At 30.5% G+C, this 20682-nt stretch overlaps 1 protein-coding gene across 2 annotated transcripts in view; it reads right to left on the bottom strand.

The window, feature by feature from the left end:
* Positions 1-20682, bottom strand: part of Usp10 (ubiquitin specific protease 10) — a 74836-nt gene that overhangs the window by 40473 nt on the left and 13681 nt on the right. For both annotated transcript variants that reach the window (XM_075369987.1, XM_075369988.1), the window contains exons 2-4: positions 17162-17324; positions 13231-13323; positions 6090-7325 (exon numbers count right to left, since the gene is read on the bottom strand). In XM_075369987.1, the coding sequence (XP_075226102.1) occupies positions 6090-7325; positions 13231-13323; positions 17162-17324 (1492 nt within the window). The remainder of the gene's footprint in view (positions 1-6089; positions 7326-13230; positions 13324-17161; positions 17325-20682) is intronic.

Genomic DNA, 20682 nt, shown 5'->3' with positions numbered 1-20682 from the left:
TATTTAAGTCATGAAAAGCATATAATGAAACTTACAAATATGTTTCATATAAGTTTTTTTTATCGGCTAGTGTTGACCAATTAAAATTTCAAAACTGCAATCAGAAAGTAGATTAAAAAAATTATAATAACTAATCAAAAAGATTACAAACAATAATATGAATAATAAAAGTGTTCACACATATTATTAAACTTTGTGCCCTTTAATTTATGCACAATTAAAAACAGCAAATGTTAATTTACTTAATTATAATGCAAAATAAAACTATGATGTAGAAAATTATTTACACAGCAATGACTTTTATAAATAATAAATCATTAAAAAGTATTCAATCAAAAATCATATTCTACTGCATCAATAAATTCAACTTTATCAAATCATAACTTCATATCAAATTTAGGAAGAAAAAAAGGATTTTAAAATACCAGACTTGTAAATATGAAACCGTAATCTTTGTATACAAAATACACATTTATTGTATGAAAATGATAAAAAATATTTTATTCAAAATATTGTCTATCACTAGCTATGCGTTTTTTCCCATCTCTCTGACAATTTATGAATGCAAAAATGTTACTCTTTTGAGGCAAACCAGTCATCGAACCATTTTCGTACAATTTCATAAGTGAAGCACTGCTCAGCAAGTGCGTGTCCCATTGATGTAAATAAATAGTAGTCGGATGGAACAAAGTTTGGTGAGTAAGCCACATACAAAAGTATTTCCCAACTCTGAATGCCTCAATCATTCCCTTGACTGGTTTTACTGTGTGTGATTGTGCATTATCATAAAGCAAAATAACTTTGTGTTGCCTTTTTTGATATTTTGGTCGTTTTTCACCCAATGCTAGATTCAAATCTATCATTTGTTGTCAGTAGTGTTCAGTATTAACGGTTTCGCCAGGTTTTAGCAGCTCATAATAGATCAAACCCTTCTGATCCCACCAATCACTGAGCACACTATCTTCTTTCCATAGCGATTTGGCCTTGAAATTGATAATGGTTCGCCTGGAGTTTAGGATTCTCAAAATATATCCACTTTTCACCACGTCACAATTCGATGGAGAAATGGATTTCTTTTGTATCTGGCGAGCAGCATTTCACAAGTGGTTTTTAGGTTTTCATTTAAGCTGTCTTTCATTCAGTTCATGTGGAATCCATTTTCCCATCTTCTGAATCTTTCCCATGGCTTTCAAACATATGGAGACGGCTTCTCATGTTACATTTAATTGATCCACAAGTTGTTGCGTTTCGGCATCATCCTCATCCAAAAACACTTGCAATTTGCTGTCTTCAAACTTTTTCTGTGGTCTTTCACATTCTTCGTTTCTCACATCAAAATTGCCACTTTTGAATTTTTTAAACCACTCAAATCACTGTGATTTACCAAGAGCATGCTCACTGTAAACTTCGACAAGCATTCAATGCAATTCTACAGCAGTTTTTTTAAATGATTACAAAAAAATCAATGCAGTCTGCAAATCGTAGTTTGTAGGTTACAAAACTTGACATGTTCAACACTTATTGAAACTATGCTGTTGTATGAAACTTGTATTGTTGTGAGTTGAAAATCTTTGCCGGCTGTTAAAGAAAGAAAATTGTACCAACGATGCGGTTTGACAGTATTTACCAGTATTTACCAGATAGCCAGGGCCATCTATGGGCAAATGTCAGTTTCAAATTTACACATCTGGTATAACTATTAGAATGTTATAAATTTGTTACCGTAAAATATAAAGTAGTTAATATAAATATATACTAGTTAGTGTTGAAAACTGCAAGTGCTTCAAATTTTGTATTATTACATTTGTTTAAATAATCAAGGAAATTGCAGACACAATTTAAAACTATGACAATTTCATCACATCAGTCCAAAGTTCTGGTCTTATATACATTAGCAATATTATACAGCACAGAATTAATTACAACTACTACTAGTATAGTATATTTTACAGCTCGTCTATCTTATAACATTATAAAAACCTATCTGTTATTATATAGAGAATAATATAGCCCCTAAATACTGCCTTACTATCTTGTACTTTTCTAAGAACTCATTAGAATTACAAACATTTACTCACAAAATTAACGCAATTTCCTTCTTTATGATAACCTCCACTTTTAAATATGTCTCTGCAGCAGTAAGTTTTAATATTGAATTATATCTTTCAGTTTCAAACCGTGATCAACAAACACCACAATTTTGGAAACAGCTCACCTTTAAAAAGCCACTATAAATTCAATTTATTCGACAATGATTTTTTTAGACTTTTTTTTATTCTGACTTGTATGAACTTTTACAATATTTTGTAACAAATTTTTATCTATTAAACTTTTAAATCTACTTTCATTTTTTCCTATTACTATATCAAATGATATTTTTCGATTTCCTAATAGTTGCTAAAGCTGAATTTGCCAAACTATTTCACTTTGCGATTATAAAATGCTGTTTAATAGCTTACAACTGCTATTCCCAACCTGTTCATCATCATTACGGAAATTATTGAAGTTGTACATGAATTTGCTTTATCCTGCCCAAAAGGTTTACTGGAATTGTATTTGAAATTTAAATTAGCTTTCTGGTTATATGGAAATCATTTAATATATTAACTTTGTTGACTACCAAATCTGAGATACTTGTTTTCAGTGACTGATTGGAATAAGCCGAACCAAGTTAGCAATTGCATTTTTCTGCTTCACTGCACACATGCAATTTTGAATAAAAGTGTTAGTAACTGTTTTACAATTACAATGTGATATGATACTAGCGAGTTTTAGACAGGTATTCATTAGCTGTTTGATGTATAAACAAAAATCAAACATTGTCAGACAGATTATCATTAACAAAGATTAAAAATTACCCAATCATGGAAATGAAACCTGATATTTAAAGAGTTAATAACAAATAATGTAGAAACATTTGAAGTTGTTCTTTCTCAATTGTTTTAGTAAAATCTTTATTTTTACCAGACACATTTTGCTTAACATTTCACTTGGAATTTGGCTTAAGCAATTCAGTTTTATTTAGTAAATCATTATATTATATTATATGGCCATTAACTATCTGTACGAAACAGTATTTAATGGTTTGGGTCCATTTTATAGTTTTTGTGATTTTTCTGATTGTCATGAGTTTCTTAAACAACTCCTTTTCTATAAATATTTTTAATTTTTTTTGTAATTATCAAATTTAGAGCAAATTTGAGTGACTATTTAAGTTTTAAGTTCTACACTAAATTGTTCTTTTAATCTACTTTATTAATTCTAATTTATTTACAAGTTCTTAAAGATTTCAAAATTGAAGCGATTGCCATTTTTCAAATACCAAAACAATTTCAGGTTAATGTTTATTAACATCAGAAAATGCATATGATACAGATAGCAAAGATTTGTTGTGTTTGTAAACATACACACACATACACGTGCACTGTAAATTAATCCGAACACATGTTCAGATTAATCATTTTGTATGATTTGACATAGATTCAATTTTGATTTCATCATAAAACATACAGATATTATTGCTTTAATGAGGTCAATTTTTTGGCAAAAAATTTTTTTCTCTTGATATCAGCACAAAGTTCAAGTTTGTGGACGTGATATGGAAATGGAATTTTGTAGCATATGAAAAATGCCATGATTTGTCCATATAAATGTCATGAAAAATGCCATATAAATAATGTCCATATTTATGATAACATTATATTTTAAGATTAACATTTATTTTAAAATTCATTATTAAAAGTCGTTTTTGACTATTGCCTAAATACATTCAGTTTGGTTTAAGTCTGAGAAATTACCTAGCCACAAGGGAACTGTTTCATTTTTTGAAAACTTTTTGGCAGTATGACAAGGCACCAGATGTTGTTAGAACGTTCCATTGTCTTGTGAAAATTTGTTTTGCTGAGCACTTTCCTTCAGAATCTTGATATCAATCATTTTTCAACATACCACCTACTGGAAAGTAATGAACAAGGGCTTTTTAAATGTGAAACAACCCCAAATTCATTCTTTTTCTGGGGATGTTTAATTGATTGTTGGATATAAGCCAGTGTGGTATTACCATCTGATTCCAACATATTGAACCCTTTGCTCTTTAAATGTTACATAATTTTTCCAGTCTTCTTTAATTCTTTGGTCCAGTTAACTTGTGCTTTGGTCTTAAGAATCTTTTTTTTACATATTATAGGTGTTAAAAGCTGCTTTTTAGCTGGCTGATGAGCTTTCTGTTCAGCTGCAGTAAGTCAAAATCTAAAGTTGCCACATGTAAATATGTTCCACTGGCTGCTAATTCTCGTTTACAAAGATAACAATGAAAGGTTTGATTTGACATAATTAGAACAGAAATGCATGATAAATAAACAAGATACTTAATAGTAAATTCTTTATTTTTCAAAGCAGTCTCCACACACCATTTCCATATGTCAAATACAAACACACCTTGCAATTTTCACATAAATAAGCCTTGTTGCATATAAGCTATTCTTCTTCTACACCAAAAAGGCTTGAAAGCAATATGTTAAAATTCACTTGGGAGATTCTGTTGTGCGCATCACCACGTAAGGCTTTATTCTCAAGGTTTTGAAATATTTTCTTCTCCTTTTAGTCTCAAAGTTTGAACAGAGTACAATGTATAACTAACTATTTAGTGCAATAATATTCAAAACGCAAAGAAAAACAAAAAGGACACAGTTTCGTTCCCTGTACTACCATATATTCAGCACACATAGCATGAACAATGTCAACGCCACCTTTAGTTTTGTTGTGATAAGTAGTCATGCTTGACTTTCATTATCATCATACACTAATGAGAAAAGTAACACACATTTTTGCATTTTGGTACATGTGAAACTAATGTGAGGTTTTCCTAAAAATCAAACTGTAAAATAGTGTTCTTTTGATTTTTTTTATTAAAAATTCTGGCAGATTGATGTTAACATCTCTACAACAGTGAGACTTGTCATTTTTCAATATTATAGGAATTAAACCAACCGATTGTCAGATATTATCTAAGCCTTTTACAGGGTCCTTTATCGACTATTACAGACTACGAAGGATCTGACCGGCTGAACACCTGCATATATTTCCAAATACTTCACATAATAAGTCTTAAAACAAGCTAAAATGTAAACCTTTAACCCATATTTTGCAAGCTTATTTTATTTAGGATGTACATCCTGAATCTGCATCGCCCTCAGTAAAAGATTAGCATTTCATCTAAACTAAAAGAGTGAAATAAATATTCATTACAATTTAAGATAATGATATCAAGAAAACTCCTCAAAGCAGCGAGATTATCTGTAGCTTTTCTTTCCTCTCCGGTTTTTATGTTGTCAACAAATCTGACACAACGGGTCAAAAATCTAATATCTTAAATCTCAAGTCCTTTTACTAGAAAAGTACTTGAAAATAAAAACTATATAGTTATTTACTGTCCCTATTTCAACATTACACTCAGAAGCTATCTGTTGATGTTATACTGGTATGTTCAGAAAAAGAAACAATTTTCAAACACTTTCTCTGAGTTATGTCAATTATATATTTGTGACACACAGAACAAAGTATGGAAATATGATTTTTTCATTAAAAAATGAAACTAACTTTCACAAAACACTATTTATAGCACAATTGCCAAATAATCAAAGAACAATAACTTCACATTGCACAGGCATGAATGGGTGTGGTCAAGCAGTGTAGCCACAACAGAAAAGAAAAGAAATGAAATTTATTTTTTATTTAATATATATATATATATATATATATATTAGACACATGTTTGGTTATGAAACTACTTTGTTGTAAAAGAAAAGTAATTCTTTTTTTAAGAGTACAGAGAATATACAGCTTTAAATATGCAAAATACTTTATAAATTAAATAAAAATGAAAAAACATATAAATAAATATATATATATTTATAAATATATATAAATATACTATATATGTAAATACATATATATTTATAAGTATTTTACGCGTGCGCACTCTTTTTAATTAAAAACAATATTTATAATTTTATATATATAAAAAAATAGTTTCATAACCAAACACAGTTTAAACAAAGATTAAATGCAGATACGAGTAAAATACTTACTACCGAGTTCAAGAAGACGAGGATCATCTGAAATGCAAGGTGATGGAAGACTTTTGTTGCCACTTGCATTGATGTTGGGCATAGACTTCCTCGAAGGAGTAACAACATTACTCACATTAGGACTTCTAGTACTAACAGTAACAGAAGGACTACCGCTGATATTATTCAAAGTAGTAGCTAGTGGAATAGAATTTTGCATCGTCGGTTTTATAGCTGCAGTTGGTTTTGGCTCATTATCTGGTGCCTGTGAACCAAATAGAAGAGCAGCCCAAGTTTGATTTTGAGCAGAAGGCGGTGTTTCTGAAACCGGTGCAGGTTCCTCACTGGCAGATGGTTTTCGTTCCTTATTTGATTGAAATGGTGGTTTTAGAGAAGATATCGATGTCACTACAGGTTTTACTCCACTTCCCAGAACCGGAGCAGGAGATTTATCTTTTACCGGTTCTTCATTTTTAACTTTCTCCACAACAGCAGCTGACTGGGCCATCTTACTGTTTTCTATTACTGCACTTACAACCGGGGCATCTTCATCCTCCTCTTCTTTATTTTGTTGACTGACTGTAGTTGATACAGACAAATCAACAGCTGCTGGTAGAGAAGGACGTATGATCGGTACTACAGAGGCGGGCAGTGTTACAGCAACTGCAAGATCTTGATGATCCTGTGATTGTTGTGGAGGATAAGGCACTGTTTCCTTGACGTCTTGCTGTTCAATCGGCCGCGGTGGTGTGGAATAGACAGCGCCAGGAGGATAAGGACCTATCATTAATGGTGCTGCAAACTGCATAGGTGGTGGGTGCAAATACAGTGGACTTCCAGCCATCGCCTGAGGTGATGGAATTCCAGCAGCAGACTGATGCTGATAATAAGGATAAGATGCCTGGGGAGGGATATATGGTTGGGCATTAGGAGAAAACTGACTCGTAAAATTTCCTTGTGGTGAATCTACATTTCTCCGTACTTGAGTTTCAGGTCTCTTTGCCACTTTATTTGTTCGCTGTCTACGTGGTGCATTACTCTGAGAGTCAGGAGGTGGTTCAGCTGTATTAGAATACATTGTTGGATAAGTCATAGGTTGAAAGCTATGTACATTAACGTTGGCTGTCACATTGCTAACAATCACACTAGGCTGGTGTATAAGTGGATATATAGGTGGTAATGCTGTAGACACAGTAGGACGTATCATTTGTACACCATCTACAGGCTCTTCTGATCCACCATTAACTGGTTCCTCTCCTGGTATACACAAAAAGAAAAAAAAATTATATCTATCGATGTATAGAAATTACATAAATTATAGAAAAAAAAAAACTTTCAAAAGAAATAAAATCTTATTATAAAATAATGTAACAGCAACATTTCATCTTGTTACAAAGATTCCATACTCACAAAGATTTTCTCAATCTTATTGACTTATAATGTACTTACTGTAGTAAATAATTTATTACTACAGTAAGTACATTACTAGATACCATTATTCCATAAACAGTAATAAATAAAAAACTAATACAAGTTGTAAAGAATTAAGAACAAAAGAGAATCACAGCAGTACTAAAACTTGAAAACAAGATTATGTTCCTGTTATAAAGATTAAAGCTGCCAAGTATAGTAACGTTACTATATATAACAAGTAGCAATCTTCAACAATATTGCAAGGGTTATTTTTTTTCAAGGTCTGATCAGTTGTGAAATAAAAACCCACGCAAAAATTAGATGAACCTTTGCGCATATGTGTTGCGAAGCGATTCGAGAAAATTGTCGGTTCACAATTTCTGTATAGAGCGATTTGTTTCCTGAAATTTCAAGGTCAGTTCTCTACACCAATGTGAGTAAGACACTTCAGTACCGCAAACTGTGTGCAAGATTGAGAAAATGACCGCAAACAATGAGAATGGACACCTCCCTAACGTTTCTCCAGCGCTACCACAATGAAGGAGAAGATTTTTTGAACAAAATTGTCACAGGGGACGAGACATGGGTCCATTTCGAAACTGAAGAAACAAAATGACAATCCAAACAGCGGATGCATTCTCATTCTCACAGTAAACCAAAGCAGTTCAAGCGAACCTTCTCTAACAGAAAGTGTACGGCTGTGTTCTGGGAGAGCAAAATGGAGTTCTCTTGGTGGAATTCATTAAACATGGCACAACCATCACTGCAGCCTCATACTGTGTGACTCTTCAACATCTACAAAGGGCAATTCAGAATAAACGGAGAGGAATGTTGTCATCAGGCATTATCTTTCTCCATGACAATGCTCGGCCGCACACTACAACCGGACTTGGCTCCATCCAATTTTTACCTCTTTGCTCACATGAAACGCTGGCTAGGAGGACAACATTTTGGCACAGACATCGAGCTGCAGACCAGCGTAGAAACATGGCTGAAACCACAGGCGGCTTCGTTCTATGACGAGGGTATTGGAAAGTTGGTACCATGCTATGACAAATGTCTAAATCGGAGTGGTGACTACGTAGAGAAATAGCATAACTATTTAAGTACTTGTTACAAATAAAAAAATTTTTATTTTCACTGTGGTTTTAATTTCGTGACTGATCGGACTTTGAAAAAAAATAACACTCATATACGGTAATCTACAACATGAACTACAATTTGATATTAGATTAGATTTAATTTTGAACTTAGATTAGTGTTTATTTTTATAAATCAAGATCTAAACTAGAAAAAGAAATTTCATCTTATAAAATCATTCCAACTTATCTCACATAATAACACTAAGATAAAACCTTCAAACAATATTCAAAAAAGAAAAATATTTACTATCTGTGTTTACGCAGTTTGCGTAAAGTCGTTTTATTCCAATGAATTCAAGGTTATGGTAGAGTCTTGCAGTTTACAGGCTTGGTAATTTTATTTTGCATTTTTGTAAGGCTTATCTACGTGTATTTTTAAAATAGATTGTTTGGGTTTGTTTTCGATATCATTTCTCTCAGGCTCCAGCTTGACTGACTGTTGCATCATCATATTGGTGTTAGCTTATTTCTATTACGCATTATTTTATTGCTGTTTAGTCTTAATATATATTATTCTTAAGTGTTTTTTTATTCTCAACCAATTTCAATATTGTCATAGTTCCTAGAAGTCTATTTCTCTTTGTTTGCCCTGATGTCATTTCTTCAACTTGCATATTCAGAAATTATTTTATCACTCTTACGTAATTCTTTAGTGGTCTGCTTGCTTGTACATTATTTTTGTTTTGTCTTCGTTCCCGAATTCCGCACGTTTTCTCTAATCGTTCTCATACTAACACTAAGACACTACTCTTGTTAACACACACACTCTTCTGTCCATTGCTTTGTTCGCCTCCCCTACTTCTCACCACGCCCTCGTATAATGTTAATACTTTCTTCGTCTTCATAAACGTTGCGGTATTTCTCTGTCATAATATTCTCTAGTTCTACTCATCAGTTTTTCGTGATTTCACAGTTTTCTATGTTCGTCCAGCCTCGTTGTTTCTTTGTTAAGTTATTCTTCAAATTCACTATATTACGTCTCTGTCGAAAGTGTTTCAATCACTACATACTGCCAATTCTATTGACGCCGAATCTTCTCGAGCTGCTGATTACATTTTCATCGATGAAGAATCCCTCCAAACTCGTTGCTACATATCTGAGATGCTACATATTATTCTACCTCTAAACCACATCTCACTCCTGCATTCCTGATACACCACTGCGGACTACGCCCAGGATTACTGTATGTATTCATTTACCTTCATTCACGAGTTCGTCTCTTGCTAATATTTGTGTGCTATAGGCAAGTTCAATTTTCATTATTTATTACGTTAAACAGTTATTTTATCATTAAAATTTGTGGAACATTCAGTTCATCATACCTTATGCCTTTCAAGTTTCAATTTCAATTTCAAGTTTAGTTTAAAAAACCATTTACTCACTTAAGTACAGTCACGACAGGTGACTTATATAAGGTTGGGTCATTGTTCACCTGCAACCTATTTTACGTGCTTAATTATTATCATTTTTTGTTATTGTAATTAACTCTTAATTTAATCTTGTAACTTGTTAATCGCCGAGATTATTTCTTTTCTACTCATGAACTGTATTCATATTACTTCTCTTAAATTAACCTAAAGCAAATTACTCCAGATGTGCAGTTATGTTTTAGGACTTCTTTGTAATTTTATATTTTCAAGAAAGCTTGTTTACTAATATGAACTCTACTTATAAGTTTACTTATTTCAATTTGATTATTGTAATTAACTTTTTTTGTACTAGAATATTATTGTTAGTTTTAATTATTTAATGCTAAGTTTGATGATGTTCATAAATTAGATAAGGCCAGTGCCAATTAAGATTTACTGTAATTTATTTTTCTAAGTTAATTACATTGCTAATTTTTTCAATATTACAGTATATGTCAGTAATGCAATAGTTTTCCAGTCATACTATGTTTATTGATGTTATGTTTTTCTAAGTTTATAATTGTAAATACGTTGCTTTATGTTCTCTTGTTTTCAGGCTTTGTTAAATTGTAGATTTTCAAAATATGTATTTGAAAAATGTATATTCATGTATTTTCTTTTTTAATATCATTGTTCATATGTTAATTCAGCTGATATTTATTAAGTATCATTAAGTTATGTTAGTTTCATAATTTTTTTTTATTTTTTAAGGTTATCATTTAAGTTAAAATCATTTGTTTTCTTTCCAATTAAAGTCCAATTTCTTTTGGCAAATACGAGCTGCGTTTTCTTTTATTTTTGTTAACTTTACCCAACAATCTGCTCAAAATTAGATGTTTTTTTTACTCTCAAAACAAAAAACAGTTTATGTAGAACACGTGGCTCATTCTTATTCTAATTTACTTTGTTGAGTTTATTAATTAGCCTAATATAATTAGTGCACTTTTGTAGCTGATGATTTTTTTTTCTTAATATAATCCAGATCACATTAAATTTTCTATCATATTTTTGAAATGGCGACATCATTTGCTACTGTGGCTCCTTACCAATCTGCATATTAGAATATGGAAGCTCAGATATTCTCAATTCACATTGAGTTAACCGGTAACCAATTTATTTATAATTAAAAATGTTATTAAAGATATTAAGAATTTTTCAAAGTTATCCAAATCTTTTTATTATCATAAGGCAGTCCTTGGAGCTGATAAATTTTACACTTATAGTACAAAATTTTTATGTTATCCTGTGAATATTTATTTTAATTATTAATGATTACTGGGTGTGCAACGAATAAATACAAAATATAAAATTTAATCTAACACAGTACACACTGCAACAAGTATTATAATACTAGTGGATTTATAATTATGAAAAATAAAAATTTAATCTTTTTAAAAAGTCATTGTGTCTTAACCTTTTATTAGATACTTTCAACTGATTTCAACAAAGGGGAAAAGGTTCTAAATCAACCAATTTTTTATTTATTTTTTTTTTACATATGAATGTAAAAAAAATCTTCTTTGATTGAATCTAAGAATTTTATTTTCGAATTTTATGCAAAACAGCAGATCTCACTTTTAAGTTTCTCAAACTATCTTAATCACAAAATTGTAAAAAAAGTACATAGTCTAAATGAAATTTGTTTTTTTTTTTTGCTGTAATCAATGCTTAATATTAGGTAACTTTTTTATTTTCTGTTTCATCTCCAGAATCACCTTAAGTATTATTTCAGAGGATGATATGCATGAATGTAAATGAAGTGTCTTGTTAGACAGATCAAAATAACTCATTTAGAAGGAAAAAGAAAATTGTTACCTGGACTTTTTATAAGCGGAAAAAAAATGCACGAGCAGGGGTGGTGGAGGGTTAAAAAGGGGTAAAAGAAAAATGGTATTATTGTAATATCCGGTGAAAGTTGACATTAAAAAAATTTGTGGTTATTTAAAACACAGAAAAGTATACTTTTACAAAGTTTCATCAAAATTATATTTTTGCAGAAATGAAAAATTATAAAACGAAAAAATTTTTTTTTGCATTTTTCTCAGAAATTTTGAGGTTAAGTTTTTATAAGTGACCTCTACAAAAGTTGTAAATTTTTGCATGTTCTACAACTTTTGTATTGGAAATTTTTTTTTTCAATCACCAACCTTCCAAATCACTCCTCCACTACCACCCCTCATGCATTTATTTTTTTTTACATTTATTACAAGCCCTTTACCCATTTCCATTAGATTTAACTTTGAACTTAGGTTAGTGTTATTTTTATAAATCATCAAGATCTAAACTAGAAAAAGACACTTCATGTGTCTTGTCAAAAATTGTCATTTCAATAAGTTCTTTATAACCTACTATAGAAAGGAAGGCAAGCCGTGGTTTGGTACAAATTGCATTTTTTTACAATTCATTAAAAAATTCTAATACTGCACAAGTAGGTGCATTTTTTTCATTTGCCAAACTGTAGTCTAGTTACTTTTCAGAGAATGTGGGTTTTACTCTTGGATGGGAAAAGACCATATGAAAAAAAAAATGATTACATAAAAATTAGCACATAACAAAACATAATTAAATATGAGGAAACACCTCTACAGTGCCAATATAAATAGGATTTTATAAAACAACCACTGAATAGCAGTAATTTTCATACTCTTATTTTATTGTTTAAAACATATAAATAAAAAATTACCTACATGTAGTTAAAATATATCATAATGTATCAGATGTATTCCTGTATGAAAACCAAATTTACTTACACATATAATTAAGCCTGTTAATATTTATTTAAATGCTAATTAGATAATAATAAATAAAATTTTGCCACTTCTTAACTTTATAAACCTCAACATTTTATGTTGAATCAACTTTCTATCAATTCTATATCAATTATACAGACACTTTATATATATTATCAATAAATTAAAGCGCCTCCATGGCGTTTTGCATAATACATGCTTTTACATATAAATAACACAATTCACAATACAAGGTTAGAACAAAAATGAACATTAGTTTAGATATGGAAAAAATTTAATTAAAAAATATATAATAACAGTAACACAAGTAAACACAGTTTATTTTTAATAATACAAACAATTAAGCGCAACAGATAGATACAGAAGCAGTGATAAATTTTTCAAGTTACCAAAAACTAAAAGAGAAAAGCAAAAATACTAACTGAAAACATAAAAAAAAAAAAAATACCTGAATTAGGTGGCAATGTAACCCACGGAGGGCCAGCATGACCCAATGGAGGTGGCGGGGGCTGCACACCAGCAACCATTGGAGGAACTGCCGCTACACACACAAGACATTTTTGTTATTAATTTTTAATAGATAAAAAATTAAATATACAGTGGCGAACAAATTAATCTGCACAAATGGAATTTTTGTTCTGTGGCAGACTGCTTGCTGTTTGGTGTTTCAGGTTATGTTGTTAGTACATATACAAACAGAATTAGTGGTTTTTGTGCTTTTATAATTCATTGTCAATTAGTTTTTGTTGACCTTGTTAGTTTCCGTTATAAGTCTTATTTATTCCTAGTTAATACAATGAATACAACCACGAAAGTGGTCGAAAATTGTTGCTCTGTCCCAACACAACTGACTCAGGCAGATTGCCAATGAGTGTAGTACGGGGTTAGGTACTGTAAATAAAACCGTGAAAAGGTTTAAGGAAAACTGGTTCCGTCTCTCCAAAAAGAAAAGAAAACCATGCCTACACAATATCGATTACTAAAAAGCAAAAACAAAATTAATCCAAGATGAGAGCCAGTGGGACTAATGTTTCTGATGACAGTTTGAAGAAGAATGTAGGCATTGGGGAAGGATTGTTTGGAGACCTGGGCAAAGGAACGTAAAGAATGGATTTTGAGATGTGGAAAAAAGTTTTTTTTTCAGACAAGATTCATTTCTTTGTCCAAGGGGAGAAAGTCACTTACGCCAGCACACACCTTACGCCAGGAGCACTTACACCTTCAGATGAGATTATGAAATCGGACCGATACATTAACAAATGCCAAAGAAAAATAGTCCCGCTTATGCAGAACTCATTTTCCAACAGAACCTTACACCATGTCACATGTCAAACAAAGCAAAAGTTCTTCAAAAAAAAACCAAAAAATTGAAGTGCTCTCGTGGCCAGGCAAGCAACTCCCCTAACCTAAATCCCATTGAAAATTTATGGGCCATACTAAAGAGAAAATAAATTTAGCACAAGAAATGACCTTAGTTCAGCGATACAGGTTTGGTTTCAAGATGAAGAAATCAAAAATCATTGTTCTACCTTAGTGGAATAAATGTCAAAGAAAATTAATGAAATTAAAAAAAAACAGGACACAAACTAATAAATTTGAGTAAAGTATGATTATAAACATTTTTTTCTTTTTTTTAAAAATAAAATTTTCTGTTAAAAATACTGTGTTCAGATTAATTTGTTCACCGCTGTAAATAGTTACTGAAATTAAAGTGGAGAAAATCATTGTAGATAAATACAGTGCACTGTATAGAGACAAATCTGAATCGTAAAACTTTCAAGACATTACATTGTATGTCTTTTTATTTTATATTTACATTGTAAAAAATATAAAGGAATAAATGAAATTTAAAAAAATAATAGTTTACAAAGAAATTAACTTTAATCACATGAGAAATAAACTATTAGCATAAAAAAATATTCAGTTCAGTTAACAAAAAGAACTGAGTAATTGCATAAATCGAGATTCTTGCCATCATTAATTTTTCCTTATTCTATTTAATATACGCATACAAGGAATATCAGGATTTTGAAGGTAATTAATATCTCTTAACTTTGACTTAAATAACATGAGTTAGTTTTCCTCTAGAAATGATCAATATGGGCACTTTTAGTCATACAGAATTTAAATTCTCTTATCTATTGATTGATTTGAGGCGCAATTATGTGTCTCAAATTGATAGATAGCAGAAGCACATACACAAGATACTTTAACCCCGAGGGAAAAAATCACATGGAATCAAATCAGGTGACCTTGGAAGCCACCATAAATAAAGCTGTTGTGAGGTTAGGTCCATGCTGACTGATCCAATGGGTGAGGAAAAAATCAACTAATCAGGTAGTTATCTTAATGGGGAAGTGCATATCTTGTAGCCAAATAAAAAAAATTCTCTGGTCTCTTGCAGTTGAGAAAAGAGCCATTTACACAGAATATACAAATAAGCAACTTCTTAAAACATCCTCTGAAGAATTATCTAAACGGTAGTTACCGGAGGCTAAAAAGGAAAAAGAAAGAAAATAGTATGAATGCATAAAAAAGAGTTTCCTTAAAACATACCTCTCTGTGAAATTGCAAATTTTTAGCTGGCCCTCCTAACATACTTTTTAGGACTACATACAGTAGACTCCCTGACAGATTTAACATTTTCTTCAGGCACTTCAGTTGTCCCATACTCTTCAATTTACACAGAAATCAGTCGTTTCAAACTGATTTTGCCATCGATGAATATTGACACTTGGATGATCACAATTAAAATTTCTACCGAAGATATGTTGCTTTGTAACTGAAGATTTACATTTACAGATTGCTAAACGCGTAAAACTTTCTGTTCAGCAGCCACCTGTACACCTAAATCTTTTTACAAAATCATTTTATATATCCTTGTTACCAAGATAAACCATATAGTTGGCTGGGGTGTCCTTAGGGTTCGCTTGAGCCAACCTGGGCTCCAGGGACCCAGAGGGCAGAGCCCCCTGGCTAGACACGTTGGGCACAGCCAGACTGTGTAATAAATATACATATTTATATTATAATAATGAACAATATTGCTAATAATAAAGCATAAGCTATTCATGAAAAACTAGATGACCATGTCTTTACTTGTTTTACAAGGACCAGTTTGCAAGCAAATCGACTCAGCACTGTCTTAAATAGGCAAAAACATTCTGTTTTATTTAAATGCAGCCTCAATTTGCTGAGGTCCATGAGACTCCAAAAATAAGTATTTTTCATATAAATAAAAAGCTCTTTAATAACACATCCAAAATTCTTCCTACACAGACTTAAAAAAATTAAAACATAATTACAAGAGATAAATTTTCAGATTTGTGATGAAGTGTGGACCTGTACAAACAAAATCCTTTGCGAATATATATCCCTTCCATTAAATGGAAGTACAATAAACCTACACTGAGGTCCCCATTAAGGAAAACTGGGCCTTATAATCTTACCTAAAAGTACACAAAACTTAAATAATTAGAATGAAGTAGCATCAAAACTGATCTAAAGAGTTGTTAACAAAGGGAATCATACTAATATCAAGTCTGTAGAGAAACAAGGAGGGGCTTTAAAGATTACGTATTTTTTATAAACAAATTATAAAGCACTAATAATCTTATTATTTAAAATGATACTATCTTAAAGTAATACTATCTTATTACTTCTAAGTATAAAATAAGATAGTATCTTAAGTATACATCTTAATCTTAAAAGTATTTTAATCATTAAGATACAAAAATTCTGTTTTAAGATACAACTGTTTAATATATTTTCCATAGTAATGGACAATAATGAAAAATATAACGAAATATAAGTTATTATGTAGTTCCTATTTTCATTTTCTGGTACATGATTATACTGTTTATTCCACAAATCCAAAACAGATACACAATGTGTTATATTATACAGATAATACATAATGGCTTTATAACATTTCAACAACACAGCTCTTTTCACAGTTTTTACCTGCATCATTACAAAATTGTAATAATTTAGCTGCAACAGATTCATTAACTTGTGTTCAATTTTTACTGTTTACATTAAACAGATGCTGTAGTTATAACTATTAAAAGAAATTCTAAAAAATACAAGTATACTGGATTAAAATGATATTATTGAAATTAATATTTTTAAGATTCATATTATTCCTCTGTGGTTTATTTAATAAGACAAAAAATAAAACATACCGGTGTATGTAAAACACACTTTTAGCAAAATAAATTTTTGTTATTAGCACATACAACTTTATAAAACCCAATTTTTCATATCAGTTCAGTCACCTACAAATAATATTTCAACTCCTAATTACTAAGAATCATAGCATCAATGTACAATTTTTATTTACTATGTTACATTTTAGAACAAATAAATTAAAAACATACCAGGATAGGGCTGATGTACAACATGATCGGTCCAATGAGCTGGAGGAGGTGTCCAGGGCAGTATAACTGCACACGCAGCAGAAGCTCCTCCTCCATACAAGACATTATTCAATTCTCCAACCTCATGTTCACTGGCTCCCGTCAAGTCCAGGAACTCCAAGCCCTTTAGTAAAAAGAAAATATATACATATTATTTAAAAAATTATATTAACAGTTCATTTTCTAAACTAAAAAGTGAAGGTAACAGATTTAGTTACTAGCAACAATATTGTTTTCTATTAATATTTTTCAATATTTATATTTTACTCTGCTTTTCTCCAAAATCGCATTAACTACTCTTTCATTATTTAGTAATATTATAATTCAAAAAGAAATTACGGTAGAATAGTAAAACTTAAAAGACTACCTATTAATTAAAAATACATAACACGTGTTTAGTGAACGATAGGTAATGATCAGAAAATTTTACAAAATAATTATCTAATTTATTAAAAACAAACTTTATAAATATTATGGCTTCTGATTATTTTTTGATGCAATTTACGATGGACGTAAATTTTATTTTCTCATTTAAGTAAATTTTGTAAAAGATTTACGTTTTTGTTGGGAATAATGTGAACACGCCTGGTTATAGGCTGGAATGACGTAATTGTTGCATATTGCTGATATCCACCATAGTAACCGGCCTGCTGGCCACAGGCAGCACCAGTTTATTAACAAAAGCAATAATAATGATTCAGTATTCAATTAATTACAATGTTATTTTCTTTAAATTTTAAGATTATCTTTTTACAAATGGGTATTTTAACATACGCGCTGTACATATGTAAAATATATCAAAAAATAAAAAATAAAATAAGGAACTAAGAATATTGTAAAGCTATAATACAGAATAATAAAAAATATGAAGGATAATTTATTCAGGTGTTGCCACTTAACAGAAAAGACTTATAATTCTTGCTTCAAGCAGTTGACAGCTATCTACATTTTGAAACATCAACATAATGAAAGATTTCAAAAGTTTTTAACAAAAGTTTGCCACCATTACTTTTTTGTAATATTATAAATGTTTGGTTTAGAATAACATTTTGTCAAAAATAAATCACAGTTCTTAATTTTTATTATCAGAAAGATTATGCTGTCAGTTTTGTGAAACAGCTATCAAAGATCAAAAATGTAAAGAATCAGCCAATTTAATAACTGAAGTTAACTAGCGAAAGTTAAAGCAGAAATACATTATGTTTGCCGATATTGTATTAAGTTCAGTACATGGAATTGTTACTTATTTGAATTGTAAATGGTATCATGTAATGATTTTGTGTGTAATAGTTGTGAATTAATTTTAGGTAATTTTTACTAAATATATGGCAACAAATTGTCATACTGCTCAACTCAACTTTTGCAGGTTGCATCCTGAATATAAATCAAGGCTTCATGCTTTGTTGAAAGTTACCGTCAAGCTATAAAATGATGAACATCCAGAAACACCTGACAATGACCCTCAACTACCAGAATAGTGACACTTTCAAAGACTACTTTTGAGGGAAAATGAATGCTTTTTTCATATTCCCAACTCTTTAGTTTAAATATCTCTTTCAATTCTTTAAAATATTGTCGCATCTTTGCAGCTCAATCAGGATATTGAGAGATTGACAATTTAGAATGATTATTTTATATAATTACAGTTTATTGGTTTAAAAGCATAAAACAAGATATCAATAATAATGACAATAGTAATAATAATAAGCTACAATAACAAAACAATTAATGAAAAATAATAAATAATCAATAAATCACAAGCACAATAATATCAACAGTAAACAATAATATTACATGTCAATAACAAACAATCATAAATGTCAATAAACAGAGATTACATACAAAAAAATTCCAAGTATTGTCAGGATTTAATTACAGATATATAAATAAAGTGAAAACCAGAACCGTAAACACTTAACCATTAGCCTTGTATTAATAGTACAATAGATAATATAAGTATACGTTTTTTCACACAAATACCTTTGCTGTTCACAAATAACACTACCCCAACAGTTTATGAATGAAATTTAGTACATACGTCTCTTTCACTTATAGTCTTACAGTATAACTCACAGATAGTATTTCTTGTTTACTGGAATTACTCATGGTCGTCACCTTAATCGTACAAACTTAATTTACACTGGAAATTCACTTCTTCACTGTTGTCTTTGCAGAATTCTCTCGCTGACTGACATCTCACAGATTCTCCTTGCTGGACTGACTTCGTAAAGTCTCAAGACTGGTTCACAGATCTGCGCTTTTAACTGGTCTTCCCCAGAGTATTTATACTCCTGTCTTCTTTACCTGCCGGACCAGACCCAGCCCAAAGTGTGAGAACAATCAACCGAGCCCTTTCATTCCCATGCATTCCATAAAATGGCCAGATAACTCTTCTTACAGAACAAACAATGATTTATTGTGTCAATGGGCAGTATTACAAAAGACGATTGTTTCTTTTAGTCTCTTTCTGGATTTCTCCCATTACTATATTTTCTACTACTTTCTTCTTAATTAGCAGGAATTCGTTACTCAGGTCCAGTCTTGTTATACTATTGCAAAACTATTTTTAGTAGCATATTAATATAAAAATGTAAGAGCAAAGTCCATAATTGCATATAATTATTATATAATATATATTATTTTTAACATGTTGAAAATACTAGAATATTCATGCTAAAAATACGTAACTGTTGAATCAATAAATTTAGATATTTAAAATATACTGACAATAATTTTTGGTTTCTGTTATTGTGATGTACTCTACACAGTTCCCAATTTTTAACTTGAATGGGTAAATATCTGGTAAGAATACATACCATTCTGATTTATTATTTGCTTCAGCAAAGCACTGAAAAAAAACTAAGTTATGACAGCATAGATCACAGTTTTCTACATTTTATCTATCCTAAAACCACTCAAAAGGTCTCTTCTAGACATCTACATACCATACTTATATCATTTGCAGCATAACTGTGCATCGTTTATTAAATTCAAAACAATTAATTCCTATCCTTTTATAAGCATCCCTAACCTCCTTTTTCCTACTTTAATAAATAATTTAACAAAATATTACTACATCTTTAAGATATCATTTAATCTCTGCAATTCAGATACTTTAAACCAGTTTAGTGTAATCAAAAAATTATTTATAAACTGAATCTACTTCAAACTATTTTGTTAGCTTATTGGGACATGTTCCATTGAATTAAAAAGAAAAAGAGAACCGCAAATATCTAAGTTAGGCAGGACTAGATGTGGTCCAGATTCATAAACTAGTTAATGCAGGAACAAAAAACTGTTATATTTATGGAAACTTCCAGCATATACAATATTCAAGAAAATTCTTATTTTGAATATTTGTCAAATATGTATGTTTTGTTAAAACGTTGCATACAATAAAAAACATAATGAAAATCAAATATAAACAAAACATTAGTCATATCAAATTTTTAAAACAACTGTTTTACTTATCTTTGTATAGC

Source organism: Lycorma delicatula, chromosome 6, assembly GCF_047948215.1.
Source record: "Lycorma delicatula isolate Av1 chromosome 6, ASM4794821v1, whole genome shotgun sequence".
Lineage (NCBI taxonomy): Eukaryota > Metazoa > Arthropoda > Insecta > Hemiptera > Fulgoridae > Lycorma > Lycorma delicatula.
The sequence above is the reverse complement of the archived record's forward strand: the minus strand, read 5'-3'. Positions and strand labels throughout refer to the sequence as shown.